Source organism: Ruditapes philippinarum, unplaced genomic scaffold (genome assembly GCF_026571515.1).
Source record: "Ruditapes philippinarum isolate M1 unplaced genomic scaffold, ASM2657151v2 ctg4441_1_1_1_1, whole genome shotgun sequence".
NCBI lineage: Eukaryota > Metazoa > Mollusca > Bivalvia > Venerida > Veneridae > Ruditapes > Ruditapes philippinarum.
In genome coordinates, this window is record NW_026855311.1 from 63481 (window position 1) to 85921 (window position 22441).

At 31.3% G+C, this 22441-nt stretch overlaps 2 protein-coding genes across 2 annotated transcripts; both read left to right on the forward strand.

Moving 5' to 3' along the window:
* The first annotated feature begins 20 nt into the window (after positions 1-20).
* LOC132742884 (von Willebrand factor D and EGF domain-containing protein-like) lies at positions 21-5987 on the forward strand. Its single transcript, XM_060731387.1, has 4 exons — positions 21-208; positions 3395-3609; positions 5381-5588; positions 5976-5987. The coding sequence occupies exons 2-4, from the start codon at positions 3452-3454 to the stop codon at positions 5985-5987; spliced, it is 378 nt and encodes a 125-aa protein (XP_060587370.1). The 5' UTR covers positions 21-208; positions 3395-3451.
* Positions 5886-13112, forward strand: LOC132742885 (von Willebrand factor D and EGF domain-containing protein-like). The gene is made up of 7 exons (XM_060731388.1): positions 5886-6072; positions 6315-6489; positions 7374-7561; positions 7970-8236; positions 10695-10800; positions 12460-12520; positions 12983-13112. Exons 1-7 carry the CDS (start codon positions 6001-6003, stop codon positions 13110-13112), a joined length of 999 nt encoding a protein of 332 aa, XP_060587371.1. The 5' UTR covers positions 5886-6000.
* Positions 13113-22441: the final 9329 nt, after the last annotated feature.

The following is a 22441-nucleotide window of genomic DNA, read 5'->3' on the forward strand; positions in this document are numbered from 1 at the left end:
AATATTTCTATTTCAGGTTCAGCAATCAGCTCGGTATTGTTCCCCTGGATCAAACAGCGGACCTGTATGTGCATGTGGAATAGCAATAGCTGTTGGAGCTGATACTTTCATCTTTAACAAATGTTTCAACACTACATTCAAATTTGACTTACGATGTGAAGACGGCGGCCTAGTCGATATTGACGAAGTACATGCTCATCGTTATGTGGTTTGTATTTATTTTGAAACAGTGAAAGTTAAGAATGAGAATAGCATGAAAAACTTCCAATCCATCCAATATACGTGGTAATAATTATGATAAATGTTTAGTAAACTTATGCTGTATTTTTGATATTCATATACTTAATGGTCGTTTTCAAAGCGATAAAAACGGTGAATTTACTTGCTTCTCAAATGATGGGTCGAGTGTTGTTGATTTTATGATAGCATCTTCTTCTCTATTTTATACATTAAAGATTTTGAGGTTCTTACTAGAGATGAATCTGATTATTTTCCTATATGTTGTACTTTTGTGTTTCATAAAAAGTCTAACAACGCAGATAGCCAAACTGCTCAAATATCATTGAACACTTTTGATAGATATAAATGGCGTGTGTCTGCAGGTACAGATTTTTTGCAAAAATTTAGGGAATTGTTTCATAACCACTACACGATGATAATGGAATCAATTGATAACTGTGTCAATTCTACGGTCGACTGTATTACTTCTATTTATAAAGATGCTGGAAAATGCATGCTTAAGAAATTTTGTTTTCATTCGTCTCAACCTCCGTGGTGGGATAACACATGTAATGAGTTAAAGGCAAACAAATACGCGGCGCTACGCACATTTAGATTACGTAATTCCTCGTCTGACTTACGAATATATAAAGATAAACGAAATAGGTTTAAAGACCATTGTAATGTACGAATATCTGAATATCAGAAATCTAATCGATTAGAACTATTATCAAACAGTAACAACCCAAGTTCTTTTTGGAAATTATTGAAGGAAGGCAAACCTGTTACTATGTCTGATCCTAGTATTTCTTGTACAGAATGGTTCAATTATTTTAGAGATTTGTTGTATGACGAAAATTCAGTGTTTGTTGATCCTTATGTTGGAAACGAACATGATTCCGCCGATGAAACAGCTCAGACATTAAATGAACCATTCACTTTGCTAGAAATTAAACATTCTATATCTAAATTAGTTAATAATAAAAGTTGTGGCCTTGATGGCATACCTTCTGAATTTTATAAACATACATCAGATGAAATAGCGCCTATTCTGCATACATTATTTAACAAAATACTCGAAACAGGGCAATTTCCAATATCTTGGAGAAATAGCATAATTACACCAATTCATAAATCAGGGCCAAGTAATAATCCTGGTAATTATCGCGGCATATCTATTACAAATACATTATATAAAGTCTTTACAGGTATTATAAATAAAAGATTATACGATTGGGCCGCAAATCAAAGAAAAATCGGTGAATCTCAGGCAGGATTTAGGCGTGGTTACTCGGCTATCGATAATGTTTTTTGTCTACAAGCAATGATTCAAAAATATCTTTCTAAAAAGGGTGGCCGCTTTTACTGTCGCTATGTTGATTTCCGTAAAGCATTTGATAAAGTGAATCATTCTAAACTTTTCTTGTCACTTGAAAAGAAGGGCGTTTTTGGAAATTTTCTTCGAGTTCTGAAATCAATGTATTTTCATCTCACTTCATGTGTTAAAGCAACTGATTTGTTTAACAATGTTATGATTACTGAATTATTTCCCTGTAACATTGGTACAAGGCAAGGTGATAAGACAAGTTCGACAATTTTTACATTATTTATAGACGATTTATCTTCCCTTTTAAGAGAGAAATGTGGCACAGGCATTTTCATTACAAATGCTATTCCTGATATTCTTTGTTCAATGTTTGCAGATGATGTTGCAAATTGTGCTGAAACTGTTACTAAATTACAACAACAACTTAATGTAATTGATCAAATTTGCTTGAACACAGGCATGGAAATTAATCTTGACAAAACAGAGATAATTGTATTTCAAAATGGAGGTCGTCTTCGTAATTATGAATCTTGGTCTTTTCGCGGTCAGCCTGTAAATACAACTGCTGTTTATATATATATATGGGTTTGTTATTCACTCCACAACTATCATGGAATGTAGCTCATGATAAATTAGCTTCACAAGCTCAAAGAGCAATTTTTGCTATCAAAGGTTATGAAAAACCATTTGGTAATTTTCCCATAAAGGAACACTTTAAAATTTTTGATACAATGATCAAACCTATTCTTTGTTATGGATCACAGATTTGGGGGAACTATAGAATCTGTTCATAATATGTTCTGTAAGGGTTTATTAAATGTTCGAAAAAATACAAATACAAGCATGGTGTTAGGTGAATGTGGTAGACTCCCAATTTGTATTACTTATTATACAAATTGCATCCGTTATTGGTGTAAGCTATTAGTTATGCCACCATGCCGTTACCCAAAACAATGTTATTTAATGTTAAAATCACTAGATGAAGCTGGAAGAACTTGTTGGGCTAGCAAAATACGAATACTTCTGTACAGTTACGGATTTGGTTACATTCGGATTTCTCAAGAAATAGGAGATGTGAATATTTTTGTTAGCATTTCTAAACAACGCATAATAGATTGTTATACTCAAAATTGGCATGATAATATTAACAATGCCAGTAGATGTCACCATTATTGTCATTTTAAAAGCTTATTAAATGTAGAACGGTATCTTCTAATAGAAATCCCTGTAAAACATAAGAAAGCATATGCTAAATTTCGATGTTCAAATCACAAACTTAATGTTGAAATCGGTAGGCATTTAAATATACCTTTTCAAGAACGCTTTTGCAACTTTTGTCTTGAAAATCATTTAACTTATCATATTGACTGTGAATATCATGCTTTTTTTCATTGTAAAAAATATTTAGAAATTAGAAATACCTATTTACTAAACTGGTATAATTCCGGAAATGAACTACATAACTTTTATGAATTACTTTCATCAAATGATATTTTTATAATTAAGAAAATCTCTACTTATATTTACCACCTCATGATATCTATAGCACAGTAGCATTTAAATGTAATGATTGTCAAAACTTGTAAAAGACACAACCTTATAATGTTAAATATCATATTTTGTATGACATGTATTTTGGGCCGGTGGCCTTTATTTACTGAATAAATCTTTTGACTTGACTTGACTTGACTACATCAAGCTCGATTTTCATACTTATCATTGAATAGGTTATCCAAATATTATTTTAGTTTTAGTTTAGGGAACATCTTTAACTCTTGAACAAACTGTCCCACTTAAGAGACTGGGAGAATACAATTTAAACTTCATAGTAATCTGATTTTAATTAAGGTATGAACGCCTATTGGTACCATCATTGACGTATCGTTTCATGGGTGGAGTAACACAATGAACATTGATATATACATGTCTGCTAAAGATTACGGCAATGTTGATGGATTATGTGGAACATTTGATGGCAACAGAAGCAATGATCTTCTTCACAGAGACAAGATGACAATATCAGATGACGACAATCTGAGTTACCGCTTCGCGGATAGTTGGAGGTACAGGCTAGTCATTCTTAATAACCCCTCACTTTAGTAGATATTGCAACGTTTATGATTGAAATAGTTTAAGTTTCATATTGATACATTTGTGTTTCAACAGATGTCACATAAACACATATTTCAAAATCATGATTAACATGTTAGACCTGCCTAAGGTATACAAAAGCGAGGTTTGTCTTAAAAATGTACCGCTTGACAGTTTGTCTGCGATATGTAGGCTTAATAACCTCTGATCCTCATTCAAAATACAGTTTTATTAAGTTTTGTCCATTGTTTCCCATATTTGCGGGAACATGCATTCCTTTATTTTGATGCATAGCGTGCTTTCCTTGGAACGTGTCACATTGAACTTCTATAATAAGCTCCGTATGAACACATCTGCGGATGTTTCTCCTTTCAAAATTTCACAATTATATGGTGGTCAAGTTACATTATGGTCAAATGTTGAATAATGCTTAAGCCGGTGATAGAGCGTGGATCGTTGCTTGCATTTACTACTATTGTCGATGAACAGGCGCCTCTCCATACGAGAGGCAACCTGGGTAGGTCCTCCAACATACCTTTAGATACATGTTGTTACAGAAGAAGTCCTTACACAAACTAAAGCAAAAGCCCTTAGCGGGATTCCAACCCCAGTGGTAAGGGGCATATGGTTCGGAGTCAAAAGGAATACATTTTGTAAACTTTAAAAAACTTTTAAATGCCTTTCACCAATTGGTGGAAATGTTTAATGCGTGAGGAAACAACAGGCCCATATCAGAGCAAATACACTATTTGTTTATAAGAAAGATATTTTTTCAGAGTATACGTGTTCCATTAATTTAATAAAGAACGCGAGATTGATAGCTAAAAAGTCAAATCCGATTTGTTGTTATTACTCAATAAATTTGAAAGTATTCTATTTTAAAGTTTATTATGGAATATTACGTATCTAGCATTCCCGTACGTTGTATAAAAAGAAATGGCCCTAAATTAAAGAAGAAAACTAGCTGAAGTAATTCAATTCTACGTTTTACTCATCCACAATTACATTTTTGTGGGAAACGAAAAATACTGTGGAGCCGGTCGTATAAATGCCACGACTGTCCCATAAAAGGGACGTTTCAAACTAGCGGCGGCTCTAGTTATATATGCGAACAAATGTTTATATGGTCACATTTCTACATTTAAAGCTATAACCACTGCCTTGAAAACTTAAGAATTAAGCCAATTCATGTCCGAATGACGTCAAACTTGAACAAAATGTCACTTAAATATAGTTAAAAGGGTTAATGGAATATATGGACAAACAGATGAAAAATTATGAATAAATTAGAAGAACAACTTAGCTTCAATAACTATTTTTATATGCTGCGCCGGGTGCGTGTTACCATGGTTATTCAATATCACAGGGAACACGCGTTTAGCACTATAAATTAATAAACTTATGCTAATATTGTAGAAAACATATTACGATCGCAGTACATAAAAAAATAGTCTAAATTGAATGAAATATGAATATGAACAGCTCGAGTTATGTTTATATAGGGACATATAACCATCAAAATTAATAGTATAAAGTTTTGAATCATTTTAAAATATGATGATTAAATGCCACATGGATAGATTTCTGAATACATTGTAAAACCCTTTCTGTTACCTTTGTATTTTGTAAATTTAACATTTTGTGACAGAAGCGCATATATCCAAAGAGATATAATCACAGATTTTGATTGCTAGTTAAAAAAACATTAAAAGTAACTTGCTTTTTTCTCCTTTTTGGTATCAGATTGTCGGATGAAGAAAACCTGTTTCAAACTGATGCGCGCTTGCTGACACCATGGAACACACAAACGAACGGGATAGCAGATCAGCCTTGTAGCAGACCTAACTCAATAACAAAGAGGAAATGTCAGGTTAATCGTAGAAATAGACGAGCAACTCAAATTCCCGTAAAACACAAATATAGAAGCGAGGCGTCTGAATCCCGAAAAAGAGTAAGTTTTTTAGGTTCATTATAAACTTGATAATATAAATTCTTCAAATGTTATTCACTTTGTAAGCTAAAAGAATAGTAACAAAATACTTAAGCCGGTGATTAAGGCTAGACCGAAGATTGCGTTTACCACTGCCGTTCTTAAATGGGCTCAAACCGAACCAGCATTATTTTCAATTTTGGAGTTCTGCAAGTTTCCAGTTCTTTCTTTATGGCTTTGATTTATGAAATATGTCAGAACATTAAAATATTTAATGTTTTACTGCATTCATTATTGTAATATGCGTAACAATTTCTGTCGTCGTATTTGAAATTACATTTTGTTAAATATTTTTCAGAGGAGCACATACAGTTTAACAAACGAAGAAGCATTTGCATTGTGTAACAGCTCGATTTATAATACTCCAGCAGTTATGCAGTTTCCAGACTATCTTGCGGAAGAAGATCCCGACATCATTGTTGATCAATGTGTTTATGATTTGACCGTATGTTGTTTGAGTGTGTGGACGTTGTAGTTTTTTTAAGCAATAAAGTATTTTTCAATCGTGTCAAAAAATAGAGCATAATACTGATGACTGACGTTTACAGATAAAAGTGTCTGTTTTATATTACGTAATGCTGTTATGCTCTATGCTTAGTAATCATTGTATGGAAAATATCATATTTTGTCTCCGACTAAAATATCACTAAATATCAATGCATAACAAAAGATGTGTATATCTTTTAGCATGGAAATGATACAGGTTGGATAGACGCGCATGTCACAAATGTCAACAATGTCGCAGATACTGTTCTAAACCTCAATCCTGTATTTGTTGCAAATAATACAGATAAGGTTAACACATTTCGTTCACAGATATGTTTGAACAATTGTAGTGGTAATGGTGACTGTCTTGAAACAGGTAATAATGTTATCACAAATAATATAAACTGCATGAATAGGTGCTTAACCATACACTTTCATGAATGTGTATAGTTGTAGTTATTTAACAATGATAAATAAACTATTTCTTCAAAGTAATTTCCTGGGATGAAAAATAATTACAATTGAATAGGATATACTAAGAATATAGGTTATGCGAACAAATGTTTATTTATAATTTGCCATTATACATCATTTGAGAGATACTTTATTTTAGCTTCGTCTGCTTCGGAGAACACATGGAGCAATTATGATTGCTAAGTTGTCGGTGTTGTTTCTGCAGTCGTTACTTTAATGTAGTCAAACTATTTGAAAGGTATCAACATGAACCTTCGGGCATTAAATGATCATGGTTAAATGTTATTGTAAGAGAGGATACAAGATCCTTAAAGAAATATTTTGAAAGTTATAATCATTTTTAAATTAGTATTTTCATTCAGATTAGAAAAGTTTCAGAACCACAAAAAAGGATAAACATGAAACTGTGAATACTTGTTTATAAACATAAAACTGTGAATACGTGTTTATCATTAGATTGTGAAGTTGTTAAACAAAGGACACTATTCTGAAAGAAATATTTGTTGAGTATTGCCCCTTCGTAATAGAATTTTTAATGTCAGTTTCCTCTCTGCTATTACCAACATGTATGATGATTACAAAGCGATCTAAGCTTTCAACATGGAACTCGAAACACTTGATTATCGTGACAAGTATAAGTGTTAGATAGAAGCAATACTTTTAGGAGTTACGCCCCATTGCCACTTTGCATTTTGCGTAAAGCCACGTGCGGTGCAGTTGTGCTTGAAATTCATAGTTAAATAATTAATAAATGATAATATATGTATATTTTTAATCATGTGTTAGGAGTATGTGAATGTAATGGAACATTCCGCGGACCAGACTGTAGTGATGACATAAGAATACCTCCTGTAGTTTATGGAATAGAAGGAAACGGAATCTGTGAAATCACAGAAGAGGATGACTGTACTTGTTTCGAAATCAGATCTGACAACATATTTGATGGTTTTATGTGTGATATAAGTCAACAAAGGGTTTGTTTCACATTTTAATCAGTGCCTTTATTCTAATATGATTTTTGAAGTTGATGATATAATAGACTTTTGACTACATGAATTTGAAGTAAAAATATTACATGTTAATATATTTATTCTCGTTTATTTAAATAAAATTATTATATCGAAATTTATAAATCTATATTTTTGAACTATTCATAATAAATATTGCAATTTGTGTTCAAAAGTAAATTTCAAAGTAAAGTGTTGGAAAGTACGATAATTCTCAAGTCAAAACATTACATTTTATAATAAATTATTGTAGATTATCTTTTTGCAAATGAATACTGGAAAGAATACTTTTTCATGACGTCATAAAAAGACTACCTACGGAACTTATGGTATGGTCTCATGAGATAATTAAACTTTTCCATTATATATATAAAGGTATATCTCAATGGTACTCAAGTTAAGATGGAACAATCTGTTCATACTGGCTACTATGAAGATATCTTCACTGGCGAGTGTTGCACACCTGAAAGTAGAAAAAGGCGATCTGAAGGAATCAACGATGATGATCATTTTGTTATCTCGTATGTTATTTCTGTCAGCAATGATGGTGCTGCCTATGGTGAAATCAACACCGTCTTTGTCTATGATACTACATGCTTGACACAAAGTACAAGTCAAGGAAATATCACCATTCAATTAAAGGTTAGTAATAAAGTTGTTAAAGTGTATTGGTTTATAATGAAAGATTTGTTATGCAAATAATTATTTTCATAGTATTAAGTATAATAACAATCCACGGATGTGTGACAAACATATATTTCATATATCTATTTATTTTTGTTTAGCATAAAACAAAATGTAATAGAACAAAATATCACTATAATTGTTATCACTTTGAACTTAATAAACATTTTTTACGAGCAGTATTTTTTTGAAATATCCGAATTATATATTTCTATTGTTTTTATGTGTCGCCTCTACAGAGTATTTCCGTCATATAGGGATCACTTCTACGTCTTCTGTCGTCAGCCCCCCCCCCCCCTCCGTCACAAAACTTGTTTGGACGTCTCCTCAAAACCTCCTGCTGCAATTTTATCCAAAAATTACAGGTACATGAGGTATGACCAGTACAACGTATTGTTGTGTATATTGTTGACATTTTCCGATTCAATGAATTTTGTCAAAGTTATGACCCTTTAAAATTTTCTTAAAATTTGTCCGGACTACTTCTCTTATACCACGTACGCAAATCCAACACAACTTTATATGATTGATATGTAGCTCAGGTACTTGCTTGCGCATATTACACGGATTTTCCGGTTGAAAGATTTTTTGCCGAGTTATGGCCCTTGAATGGAAAAGATGTTTTTTATGTTACCAGCTACACAGAATCTTGTCCGAACTACTTCTTATGAACTATTTAAGCAATTTCACCCAAGTTTTACAGAAATTTACAGTACCAAGCCTAGTCGTGCATATCACCGGATTTTTCTGATTCAATGATTTTGTCTGAGTTATTGTCCTTTAATTATTTTTTTTATAATTTCAACGAAACTTATCAGCAATGATTCACTCAAGTACTTGGGCATACTACACTAGTTTTTGCCGCTCGAATGATTATGGGCCGAGTAATGTCCCCCTTTAATGTTTTTTACTTTTAAAGTTTGTCGGGACTAATAATCTTATTCCACTTATGTAATTTAATGAAACTTTACAGAATTGATGGGTAGCTCTAGTACTTGCGCATGTGCTACGGATTTTTCGATTGAATGTGTTTTGACCGTGTTATGGCCGTTGAATATAAAACGCGATTTGACCTGTAAATGATGTGTGTGTCTCTTGCTACACAAAAACGGCAGCATGCAATTGGCTATCATGAGGCGACACATGTGATCACTGATCACCCTTTCATAAGATTTTAATTACTAATGTAAAATATGCCCATTGTTCACCTATCTACTTTAAGGAAGGACCAATAATATTTATAGATTTTAAGATACACGGATTATTATTCCATAATATTGTACACCTTAGTGATTATCCTTTTTCAATTAGTGTAAATTGTTTTTCAGGAATGGACACTTTGATAACAATAGGTTTCCATTACTTGTAAGCCTTATGACACGCTTAAGTACACAATGTGTAATCATATATGACAATGTTGGCAATATGCATGTAATTAATAGATCCTTACTCTGACCTTTCATTTTAATAACAATAAATTTACCCAAAAACATTGACATGTGCTCTTTTGTTAACAAATATGTTTTTGGTGAAATTCATATTGTATCCACTTATCTGATAATTAAAATTGGACAGGTCAGGGATCTATGCATTATATATAACTTGAATCATAGTTTGGGGACCTTTCTGTTGAAAATGCGTCCGAGTAAAATCGTATACATATACATGCACAATGCGTTAACTGGAGTGCAGGTATCAGTTACCCTCACTCTAGAGCATGCCCATTGATTGGTTCATTTTTGCTTGGGTTTACATAATTATTGTGACGGCAGAGAAAGGGCAAGCGACAGAAATATCATATTTAGATGCTCGTTAATTGGTTACTTTTCTCCGGGGTTTCATATTGTGACAACAGGGAACGTGTTTTTATGTTTGACTGTGATACAAAAGAGAAAGAACATCAAAACACTCGGCAATGTGATTAATACTCGGGAGCTACGCCCCCCTCGTACAAATCATTAGCCGCGTGTTTCGATGCTCTTTCTATTACTGATGATAAGATTTTTTTAAAGAAATAAATAACACAGGTAATATACAATATCTTTCAGAACTTCTATCATTATTATAAGTCTGAAATATATACATATGATGTAAAGCGACATTTATCTGGAAGAAAGACATAAATATCCTCTGAAATGACATTTATTTGGAAGAAATACATATACGGATACGTATATCCATTTAAAACTTGGAATGATAAACATAGTTATGGATACACTCGCTAATTACCCAATGAGGAAAGAAATCAAAGTAAAGCAACCTTAGCATATTGCAGAATATATTTCACAAATTAGAATTCAAAATATAAGTACTGTTATACTTTCTCAAAATGAGGATTATTTCAGAAATATTAATACAGATTTAGTGTTCATAACAGCAAGCACTTTACTTTAATTTAAGTTTATTTCTCCAATAGGATGGCTACTGCTTTATCAACGGGATGTGTGTAGTTCGTAACTTTTTGTCGGCGGTCGATTGCTTATTTTGTGATCCGGCATCAAACCTTTACAGATGGACAATTGGTGACTATATCTTATTTCTAAATTTCAAAGAAATTATTTTTTAAATAAATATGAATTACATTTACTCATCAAACCAACGGCATAGTAAAGTAAATCCTAAACAAATCTTTCTCGGAGGCCTGAAAAAAACCAGATACCGGTGCATATAGATTTATTACCCTTCCATATTTTTTCTGCCTTTTTGATTGGATATTGATCACCCGAAAGAAATTGATATTACCGAGCCAGACGGGTAATATACACACTGAATTTCCCCGTCGGGTACCCCATGTTGTAAACAAAATGCGCTGTGGCGATGCGGGTACGGTTTGATTTTACGCGATGCAAATTCCGATTTACAAGCACTTTTTAACTGTCAAATGATAAATATTTACCAAAATAGAGTAATGATACATATTCTCATCAGTATTGAAAACAAATATGGCCTTGTGAAAGTTTGAAAGTGCTTTCAACAGACTTCTCCTTTTCTCTTGTTTACATTCGTTAGGTTCGAGAGAAAATACGACATGTATTTATGTGACGTCATGTTGTGGTGAAGGGGTACCCTAAAGGGAATCTTATTTCGACGTTTCATTTGAAGTAGCTCAATGATTTGTTTTAAAATCGTCTTAAAGCAGCACGCCTCCAGATTCATCCTAATTTTCATGAAAATTTTGAAACTGTATTTAAAGGTAAAATATTGTGAAATGAACAAAGAAAGTACTTGACACATTACAATAGGCATTTAAAATCAAGTAAATTACCAAAAAGAGGTCAAAATATGCATAAATAGCCCCTACTGCGTTAGTAACGCAGTAGAAATATGGTGATAAATACTACAAAATACAGTCATTAATTGCACATAAGATATAAATCATCACTTGAATCTTTAATTTGTTTACTCAAAGTTTTAGTATGGTTTTTCCAAGTTTAATTTTCTTAAAATATTTTTAGTCATCTGGAGGCATGCAGCTTTAACTCGGCAGGGGAAGGGTAATACAATTATTATTTTGGTTTGGGAATGATATATGTGGATATATTACCTGCCAAGATAAAATCTTGACAGGTAATATATCCACATATATCACTCCAGAACCAAAATAACATATAATATTTCCTTAAATATGTTTTACTTTTGACGGGTCTTTTTAAAGAAAAATTGACCGAGTACTACGAAATAAGTTCAACGAGTTTGTACCAGTACGGAAACAGGGTTGTGTGATTTAAATTGAATCAAGCAGAAAAAAATAGGATCGGCCAAAACGTTGTCCGACATAATAACAGATCCTGTTAGAAAACTACAAAGCTTCAACTGGAACAAATACATGATAACTCAAGGATTCACATGGACAATGAAATCACTCGATCAATAAAATCGCTAAAGCAACTGCCGATATGCAAATAAACAAATTCATGATGCCTCTTAAAAACTAACTTCAGGCAATGAATAATTGCCGCAAACTCCAAATGAAAGTATTAATTTCACTCTTGTTCCGTCTAGTTTTTACCTATATGCTCTAATATAAGATATTGGTTTATATATACCATATAACTGTATAAAGTGCATAAGGGCAGTTTAAACTTTTCATTTTATGACCGTTATGTTTTGATGACTATTTTCATGGATGATTAAAGTACACATAATGTTGAAAAGCTTTGATTGATTGACAAACATTTCAGGTACCTGTGAAGAGAGAGATTCACAAATGACAACAGAAAGGATAATTGGAATCGCTATTGGGTGTACCATTGTTGTCGTTATTATTTCAGTCCTTTTTGGTTACCATGTGTGCTGCAAGAGATTAAGAAAAAAACGGTGATTAGTTGTTTTCATGACTGAGTTTATTCATTTTAAATGTTGAATTCTGCTTAAGCCGGTGCTAGAGGGCGTGGACGGTATCTTGCAATTACCACTACCGTCCATGATCAGGCTTAATGAAACCTATAATGCAAGCTTCTCAATTTTGTCGTGTTTGCATTTCTTCAGGGATTCTGTTTGTCTCTATGTTATCATCGTTTGTAATTCAAGAATAGTTTTTAATTAAAAAGATACCAAAGATGAAGGTGTAAATAATAATTAAGTAATATATCATGGTGTATTTGCCTTTTGTTTTGTTTTTTTTTTTTTCAAGTTTTTATGTCAGTGCAAAGGTAATCTTAAAACTAAAAACTTAATTCGACATATTTTTCTATTTGATTTTAGACAAGTTCACGACTCCAGCGTAAGGCTTCAAACAAAAGTGTCAAGTATACAAGCTCTTCCCGGAGATCTTCCTGGAGCTCTTCCCGGAGCTGGGAAAACCTCATTCACGTATAACAAACACAAAATATAGGTATACATTATTTAAGACGATGTAAAGTGATGAACAGTTGGAGGTTTAAGGACAATTGATATTTCGGGTTTTTTTGTTTTTTTTTTGCTGACAATACATTTATCATCGTGATACAATGTATATAGTATATATGAATGTTCTAATTGTCTGAATCATTACATATTTAAACACATGCAATTAAATTGTTTGATGAGGTTTTGCAAAGGTTTGTCATGTCAAAATTATAATTCATTTGGTAAAGCTTAATAGTATTGAAATGAAATTAGATATATTTTCTAAACTTTTAATGTGCCATTGCAAACCGCATTTAACATTTGCAAACGCAACAAGATGTTTTACAAAAGGCAAACCATTTTGTCTTTGGAATTTTTTTATAAAGTATCTTTTCAAATACTCTAAAGTTGAATCTGTGAAAATGGTCAGGTTTTATAACTTGATTCATTAAATACCGCCTTTCCTTTTTTGATATTGTTTATCATATTTTAACTGTGCGGATTGATAAAGAACAAAGTGGCAATAATGATGTAAATAAGACATTGATTTTCTTTCTGACTGTGAAAACTTATTTGTTAATTTCTTGTTATTTCTCATTAATATATCATGTTATACACATATTGTTTGAAATAAATCACCATCGTTATCCTTCTCATCGTTAGCAGCAGTAGCAGATCTCTGTTCTATCTGTCTTGCAAGTCAAAATTTTTTTCGATAATCAGATCATGGCCACCATAGGTCTATGACTTATTTTGGCGCAATCGGCTCATCTTTTGACGAACTATATTTTTTTTGTTTTGGACGTATTTACTTTTAGAGTCCAAAGCATTGCAGAATAAAAATAAATTATTCATTTTTTTTTCCCTTTTTGGAAAATTTACCCCAAAAAAGGGCCTAAAAAGATCTGCAAACAAAAAAAAATAAGTGCAAAGGTTTTCTAATTTAACCAAGATTTTAAAAAACATTTTTAAAATAGCTCTAAAAACTTCTTTCAAAACAAAGGGAAAAAAAGTATCGGGGAAAAACCTTTTCCCTTTACGTAAACCCACAGATTTAATGAAAATAATCCGAATATGATGTTTCAAAGGGCTTACCCCTAATTTGACATTTTCATAATTTTCACTGACAAATCTTGTATTTTTCCTCTGCACCTTTATTTTAAAAATTTTTTAAACCCCGCGTATTTCAAAAGGGTACTATCAAGCACTTTCAATCAGGCCCACTTTAATAAAAAATTATATTTTGCTTTCCCTTAAAAATATTTTGAACAATTGAAATAAAAAAAAATGAAACAAATGTTGAAAAAGATTCCCAAATGTGGGGATCCAAAAAACAGTTAAAAAATTTCAAAAAGTTTTTAAAGCGTTTTTTTTTTAAACTTTTGTAAAAATTTTGAAAACAACTAAAAAGCCCTTTTTCCCCATATTTATTAACATTTTTTTAAACCCGACACCTTTTACGAAACGAAATTTTGAAAACCCTGAGTCCCCTTTTCAGAAAAAAACGTGAATGGGAAAATACGTTGAACATATCACAATAAACGGCTTTTGACATTTAACAAAAATTTTGTTTATTAAGTCTCAATCAAAGTACACAAAAATAAAATTTAAACACAAATAATATGCCCCCCTTTTTTCCAAACTATAAATTTTATTTTACAATGGGTTTTATTTTATTATAATTTTTTCAAAGACTAAAAGTTTTTTAATTTCTTTTTTTTCCCTTAAAAACAAAATTCCCTTTCTAAATTTTAAAGGGGACCTATTGGAACTGGCCCCTGCGGGAGGGTTTTTGTAATCTTTTTTTTTTCTTTCCCCGGGACCCTTTTATTAAAAGTACAGTTCCAATTATGAATATAATCTTCCAATACTTTAGGCAATACAATATTAAAAATACTCTTGTTTTTGTATCGGATTTTCAACATTGCAAAAGCGTTCTACATTATACTTTTTTAAACAACGTACAGGCTTTGAAATTCCAATTTTTACATCTATGACGTAACTTACTACTTGCCCATATAAGTATTTGTTTATTTAACCTGCTTACATTCATATTTCTTAATCTTCTCAAATTTGCTTACACAGTTTTCCAACAAAAATATATTATAGGCTTCCGAGCCAATATCTCAACAAACCGCTGCATTTGGAGAATAAATTCCAATATCTCACAACAGTCAATAATGTACTCGTTTAAAATACAGTCACAACCAACCGATTTGAAACGTTTAAGTCGTTTGATTTCAATTAGTATTTCATCAACAGTGAAAGGATAGTCTAATTCCGGAAATACAAAACTCTTTTCAGTAAATTTATCACTAGAAACAAAATTGTTCTAAATTGTTCTTCTTCACTATTATTGCAATCCGAAGTTTTATTTCTAAAACTTTAGAAAAAAAAATCTAAAGAAATACCATTATCAAAAATTTTGTCATTATTTTTAAAATATTTCTACAAACCTCAAGGAGTATTACTCTTCATGCTTTCAATTTCAATCATTGTTCAACGTTTTGATTATTTTTATAACATATCTTGGACTAACATAAATTGGCTCTTTATCGAAAAATATCGTCACTACTTAAAACGTAATCAATAACAGAACACCCGTTATGGTAATAAAATGTAGGTTTACAGCGATCACCTATTCTACCATTGATAATGCGTAAACCAGTAAATTTTAAATTACATAAATCAAACAATTTGATACCATGACTTTGTTTACATGGTCTATTGAGGCCCTAATAGAAGCTTGATCAGGGTAATAATCTGTGTCATCAAACAAAGTATTTATAATATCATTTATTTCCTACCCTGCTATTTAGGTCTCGTAAAATATATATTTCCCTAGCAAAGAAAAGTATGAAATGTCATTTTTCAAGTATTTTAAATATTTAAGCAGGCGAATATACGATGCACATAGCAATACGCCTTGGTCAATATTAAAAAGACAAGATATAGTTTTAATCAAATTATAATGTCATAGCGATTTCTAACAATCTGAATACCGTTTTCCAAATGGATTTAATATAAATAATAATTCCTAAAATACACCGAAGTGCATTACTATGTTAAATATTTATATTTATTTTACACTTTGGTCGTAAAGAGGCTATTCGTTGTCAAAAATCCAGCCTTTGAAACTTGACAATGCATACTTCGGTTATACTTAACAGATTAGTAAAAATCTAATTGCCGATCCGATAGTTACATACTGCACTGGTGTGCATTTTGATTATCTCGATTTGATAAAATGGAATCTGTAAACATGAAACTTAGATAAACTGCAAACTGTATTTAGAAATGTATAACTTCAATTTGCGACATGTAGAAATGTAAACGATACACGTTTAATGCTGTGCATCATGACGTTGAAAATGTAACTGCATCAGTTGACAATCTCAAGTTGACAACTCCACACTTTCCTTTTACATTCAAACGCGATTAGCATTGGCAAACGATTTTGCAACTTCCACATATGGAATTATCACGGAAATAGACAAAAATTAATAGGCGGAGCAAATTTTCACGAAAGCAGAATATAGAGAGAGGCAACTCTTGCTGATACAAAAATATTTCAAATTATATAAAACTATTATAAATTTCACATTCATCAACTGCATTACAGTTGATTTTGAATATCCTCTGATTTTGTTAAAACGTATTCAAGTAATGCAAAATTAATAAGATATAATGCAACAATGTAACAACGTTTATACTGATAATGAGCATAATAATATGCAATAACTGAGGTTGGTGAATTAACACAAGGGAATGTTTTCCATATATAATGGCACAAACCACTTTTTTGACATCGAAAGGGTTTGTGTGCTTTCAAACGTTACAAAGGTAGTACTCGTACGTATGTCATATACATTCAGCAAACAGTACTAGAATGCGATACATGGAAGTCACTTTTGGCAGAAAAACCCAAAATTTTGACCAAGTGTATAACCACGAAACTATTCAAAGTTTACTATCGATAATTTCGTTGTATAACCAAAAGCTTGTGAATTTGCGCCATGTTGAAATAAATATTCAGTGTATCCTAGCATCTCTGTTTACCTCTATTTGGAGGTATTTTGAGTCATAGGATGTGATTTAGCCCTTTATTAATAAATATGTGTAAGCTGACGTAGGTTAAGGTCTTCTTTTATGCATTGTACTGAATCAATAAAAAGATCTGTGTAAACATGTTGTCTACAGCTTTTACCTAGACTTGCTGTCTATGTGATCAAAGGCAGATGACTATTTTTATGTATATGAAATACTACACATAATATTTATTAAGTTTTGTAAGTGATGGCTTTCTTAGAGATAAAATAAACAACATATACTCGTACATACATTGATAATCAACATACATCCCTTTGGACTTATTTAAATATTATTATTAAAAACATAAAATGGTAAAAAAATTACCTTTTTTTCAATAATAATATTTAAGTACGTCCAAAGGTATGTATGTTGATTATCAATGTATGTATACCTTGTTAATTTTATCTATATATACATTATGGTAAAAATATATCGTTATGTACGAAAGGGTACATACAACTTTGGTTTTAATTTTACTATTGTTAAAAGTGTTTTATTGTCAAGTCATACGCACGAATTAAGGTTACTAATGTAATAGTAAATGCTACTACTAGGAAAGACAACAGCCAGAATTTGTTCTGTATAAGTATTTAGTCGTATCGAAATCTCTATCAGATGTTGACTTGAATATTTGAAAGTGGTAAGGTAGCACCTTAACTGTCTATGTTACTCATTCCTACGCTAATTGGAATACCCTCAGTAAAATTTATTTGTCGTTGAATATAGTCTTATCAATAGTTTTTACTTCCTTTAAAAATATTTAACCTCAGACAGTAAGTAACCGGGTGAGTCTTTTTTTTTTAAATTTAGTTTCTTTTTCTAGGAAATGTGGTATCTACAACGTTTGAAAACTTATATGCCTTTAATTATTTAAACTCCGCTGATGTTGATTGAATAAAGGCATAGAATGGCAATCATACAAGTGAATTATGTTTGGTGAATAACTAAACACCTAAAAGGTGTGGTAAACAGAAACGACGCCTGTGAGTTTTTTTGTTACCTTCTTGTCGCTGACGGTAAATACCGAAAACGAGCGGATAAATACGTTTATTTACGATTATATAGTGGGCGGGGAAATGGGCGGAGCTTATTTTATGTACTATTGAAAAACGTGTAAAGCTGGATCATGCTGGTCCGAATCATGATGGTTTGACAATGTAAAGCTGAGAAAGTAAAACATATACACGAATAATGAGTATCCCGCATGTTATGATGAACACTTGGTATTGCTACTATTAACAGTTAATGTTTTTTCGTTTAGCAAAATGTATTTTGTTGAAATACATGTTTACAAAGTTAAATCGGCAAACTCAATCCAAGAATGCAACATTTGAGTTTACATACAAAGAAATACAATTGTATTTTGTCCGTAAAGAAACTGTTCAACTCAGATCAACAATGCTGGATCAACGAATAGCCTCCATAGTAAAGATCATTTAAAGTAAATGTAATGCGAGCTATTGAATGCGAGACATACAGTTATATAATCATTGCTCCAAAACGAAACAATTGAATAAGGTATATTTCCAATATTATCAGTATTGAAAGGAAACACATTTTTGCTTGTCACAAACAAATTATATTGGTAAATTCTTACAAGAATACACCCTTTGTTAGGTATTAACTAATCACTTGGTTTATGCGTTTTGCAAAAGGAGCTATTTAGCGTTCGTGTCATAACCAAGGCTGGAATAATTAAAATATATTAGATGTTAACAATCTTTATGTAAAGGCCATATAGGTGTATAGGTGAGATTACAGTTGTAATTTATTTGTGTGTTGTATTACAATGTAGTTAAGTTATGATGCAAGATTATGTAACATTTGTTGTAATTATAGACCTAAAACAATTTAATATATTAGGAACTCCACTGAAACTTTTAGACTGCAAGGAACTGGACAATATTTTTCGAGACTTGTCTACCATTTGATGAAGGTTTGTACTTATAACTTGTGTGCAAAATTTTAGATCATTCCCTCAGTCTGTTTTTCTGAAAACATTTGTTATTGTTAAAATAGCTAAAAAACGATAAGCGTTGCAAAGCTATTCTTTCAAATCGGGCAACAAATTGTGCAAAAATTTAATTCTTAGTATGGAGGTATTTAATGAATGTAGACTAAAAACTTAATTTATTAATGGATTTGTATACAATTATGTCATGCGAGCCTCCGGATGAGTTAATATTTTTGTTAGTTTTGCCAGTCTCCTCATTGTTATTATCATGGGTATGTTTTAAAACATAATTACGTGATAAAGGTTTCATACTGATAAAACTTTAGGCATTTATTTGATCATAAAAGTGATATCGGTATTGAAATAGTTTGCGTCGGTGTATAACAAAATACTAATAATATACTATAATTGTCTACTGAGCCATTGAAAAAAGATGTGATATTCACCGGTAAATGTTATATTGAACGGGGCGATAAGCCAAGGTCAATATGACTTTCTGCCGGTGAATATCACATCATATTCAATGGCTCACAGTCAATAATTGTTTTATTATTTGAATAGGCTAATAAAAAAATCACAAAAGTACAACTTTATACAGTTTACATGTGTTTTGCCTCGTTTGAACGCGGGAAAAAGACGCACGTGTTAGGCGTGCAACGACTACGCGAATGCTGCCCGTACAAAAATAATTCAAGTTAATACTCATCATTGCGGTGTAGCCTTTAAGTATCATAGTAAAGTAATGATATTTTAATCGAGAAATATGCAATAAAGAACAAAAAACAACAATTATTTTTTAATTAAACACGGCGTAATTTAAAAGTTATACGGTGTATGTTCATTGAAAATGAGTCTCAATCTATTATTTTAGACTGGGAAAAAAATCCAATTCACCAGTTGAATATGAACTACCACCCAGTGAATATGATTTTATAAAAATTTTTTATGTTTGACTACTGTTTGGACCAATGAGATTGCAGCTATATTTCGATCATATGATAATATACTATAATTGACAAGTGAGCCATTGAATAAGATGTGATATTCACCGGTAAATGTTATATTGACCGAGGCGATAGCCTTAAATTAAAAAAGAAAAGCACGTAAAAAGTAAAGACTTAATATGAAAATTTTTTCACTTATCAATGTTCTTCTTGACAGTGGAACATTTATGCTATCATTTCTGGTTAGTTTAAATATTTTTTTTTTATATTTCAAAAAAAAAACAAATCTAAAACCCCTTTTTTAATTAATTCCTTCCTGTTTATAGTCATTTTAATTATTAATCTGATTTATAAATTTTAGAGAAAACAACCCTTTTTATAAAAAAAAAAGGGGAAAATTAAAACCCAGTGATTAATTTATTTCAAAACATAGTTCTTAAAAGCTCCCATTTTCTGAATTTTTTAATTTTAATAGTTTAATAAAGAATTTTACGCACGGCAAACTAAATTTTTCTTTGCTTGGGGATCGTTTTTGAATTTTTGGCGGGTTGGGTAAATTTAATTCAGCCACTGAATATTGGGTACTACCCCCGTGAATATAGTTTTTAATTTTTTCTGTTTCTAAAGTTTTGGGAAACCCTTGAGATTCAAGCTTTTTTTGAACATATTAAAATTTTTTAAAAGGATATTTAAGTCTGTTTGGGAAAAATATATCTCCGTTTTTAAAACCAAAAAAGGGTATATGATAATTTAATTTTTAAAAAAAAAAATGAAAATGTCAATTTTTTAAACCCCTTTTGTATTTTTCAATTTGGTTTTTATTTTCTTTAATTTTTTTAGTTTTTAAAAAATATTCAATAGAAATCCTCTGAAGGCTATGAAGAATTTTTTTCAAATATTTACGAATTTTTTGATGTCGAAAATATAATAATGCCCTGCAATAAAGTTTAACCGCTTTTTAATTGAAGCGAAGCCAAACTTTTATCATTCTATTGAAATAAATGGTTTGAACATTATTTTGAGTAGATACGGTGTGAGCAAAAGAAGATGCATGCATGTTGTTGAAAAAATGAAACCATTCAATTGTTGATGATGTACGAATGTGGTTTTGACGAAGCGCGAAGCGTGAAAACTCACTCAACAACAAAAAAGCAGTAATAGCAGAAACCAAAAGAGTGCTCAACAAAATAATAAGCATGTTATGTTTGAAATTAAAATTGGCTCGTTATTTTGAATAGATTTAATCAGTGCTGATTCCCAATACTAGGGATTTAACAACAAGTTAAATAAAAATTTATAATCATCACGAGCCATCTTATGCAATGTCTACCATTCTCATAAATTATATACGTATAAATAACTATTTCTGTCATTTTTTATATTTAGCCTGAATATAAAACAGAACTTTGGATCATTTTCATTGATCACAATTCTATTAGTATAATATTTTTTAAAAAATTGTTATTTTTACTCGGGACTTTATATCATGTACTTATCTGCAAAAGGGAAAACTTATTCCAACCTAGATATGGAAATCCAATTACTACCCAAAATTAGATGCTTATAAAATGTCAATGTCATCAGATACCACATACAATTAGCAGATATCGGCTAGCTATGATTAAAAGACAGCACCTGCGATGCCTTTATTACTTGAATTAGATAGGTCCAGACACAAATATCTGGACATGCAATTCGTCAGCCTTGTGTGGTGACGATCGGTTGGAAACACATTCCAAAAGCTCAGGAAATTATTAGAGTGCTTGATGTATTTCTTACTTTCCTTTCACATTGCGGTATTATTGTTAATCTCCAGATGGAGTGAATTTTGTAAGCAAGATAGCTACGCAGGTCTTCGTATCTCCGTAATGCAAAAATTTGGCTTTATATCATAATATTGAAATATCCGTTTCATTTTAACAGAAGTATTTTATTTAAATAATTGAACTTTGTCAAGAGTTCAATGTTATTTAGCATAGGTGTTATATATGTACCCTCAAATTTGACCACTATTATTAACAAGTTGTTCTCTTACTGATCTGCTGGGTATTTAGAATTTTCGTTTATCTTGGGATATCGCCATTTAATTCTCGATAACCTAGCGGGAGGAATAATAATGATTTTTATTTTTATTACAATCATTCTTTGTAGACGATATCTGTTTATATGTAAACGTAATGACCACCTTAATGATGTTTAAACAAAAAAAAAAACAGAAAATAGCCAAAGTGTCTAAGCGGACCAATTAGTGATTTTATACTTTCGTCATGCTTGCAATTCCTAAATGTATAACCTAGAGTCCACTGCTGAACTCCACTCTTCTCTCTTCAGATAACAATAAAATAT

Excerpts from the sequence above, each read along its gene's own strand:
- LOC132742885 (XM_060731388.1), top strand. The coding sequence starts at position 6,001 with ATGCAGTTTCCAGACTATCTTGCGGAAGAAGATCCCGACATCATTGTT. Across the intron at positions 6,073-6,314 it reads AATGTGTTTATGATTTGACC|CATGGAAATGATACAGGTTG; the intron begins GTATGTTGTTTG and ends TATATCTTTTAG. Across the intron at positions 8,237-10,694 it reads ATATCACCATTCAATTAAAG|GATGGCTACTGCTTTATCAA; the intron begins GTTAGTAATAAA and ends TTTCTCCAATAG.
- LOC132742884 (XM_060731387.1), top strand. The coding sequence starts at position 3,452 with ATGAACATTGATATATACATGTCTGCTAAAGATTACGGCAATGTTGAT. Across the intron at positions 3,610-5,380 it reads CGCTTCGCGGATAGTTGGAG|ATTGTCGGATGAAGAAAACC; the intron begins GTACAGGCTAGT and ends TTTTGGTATCAG.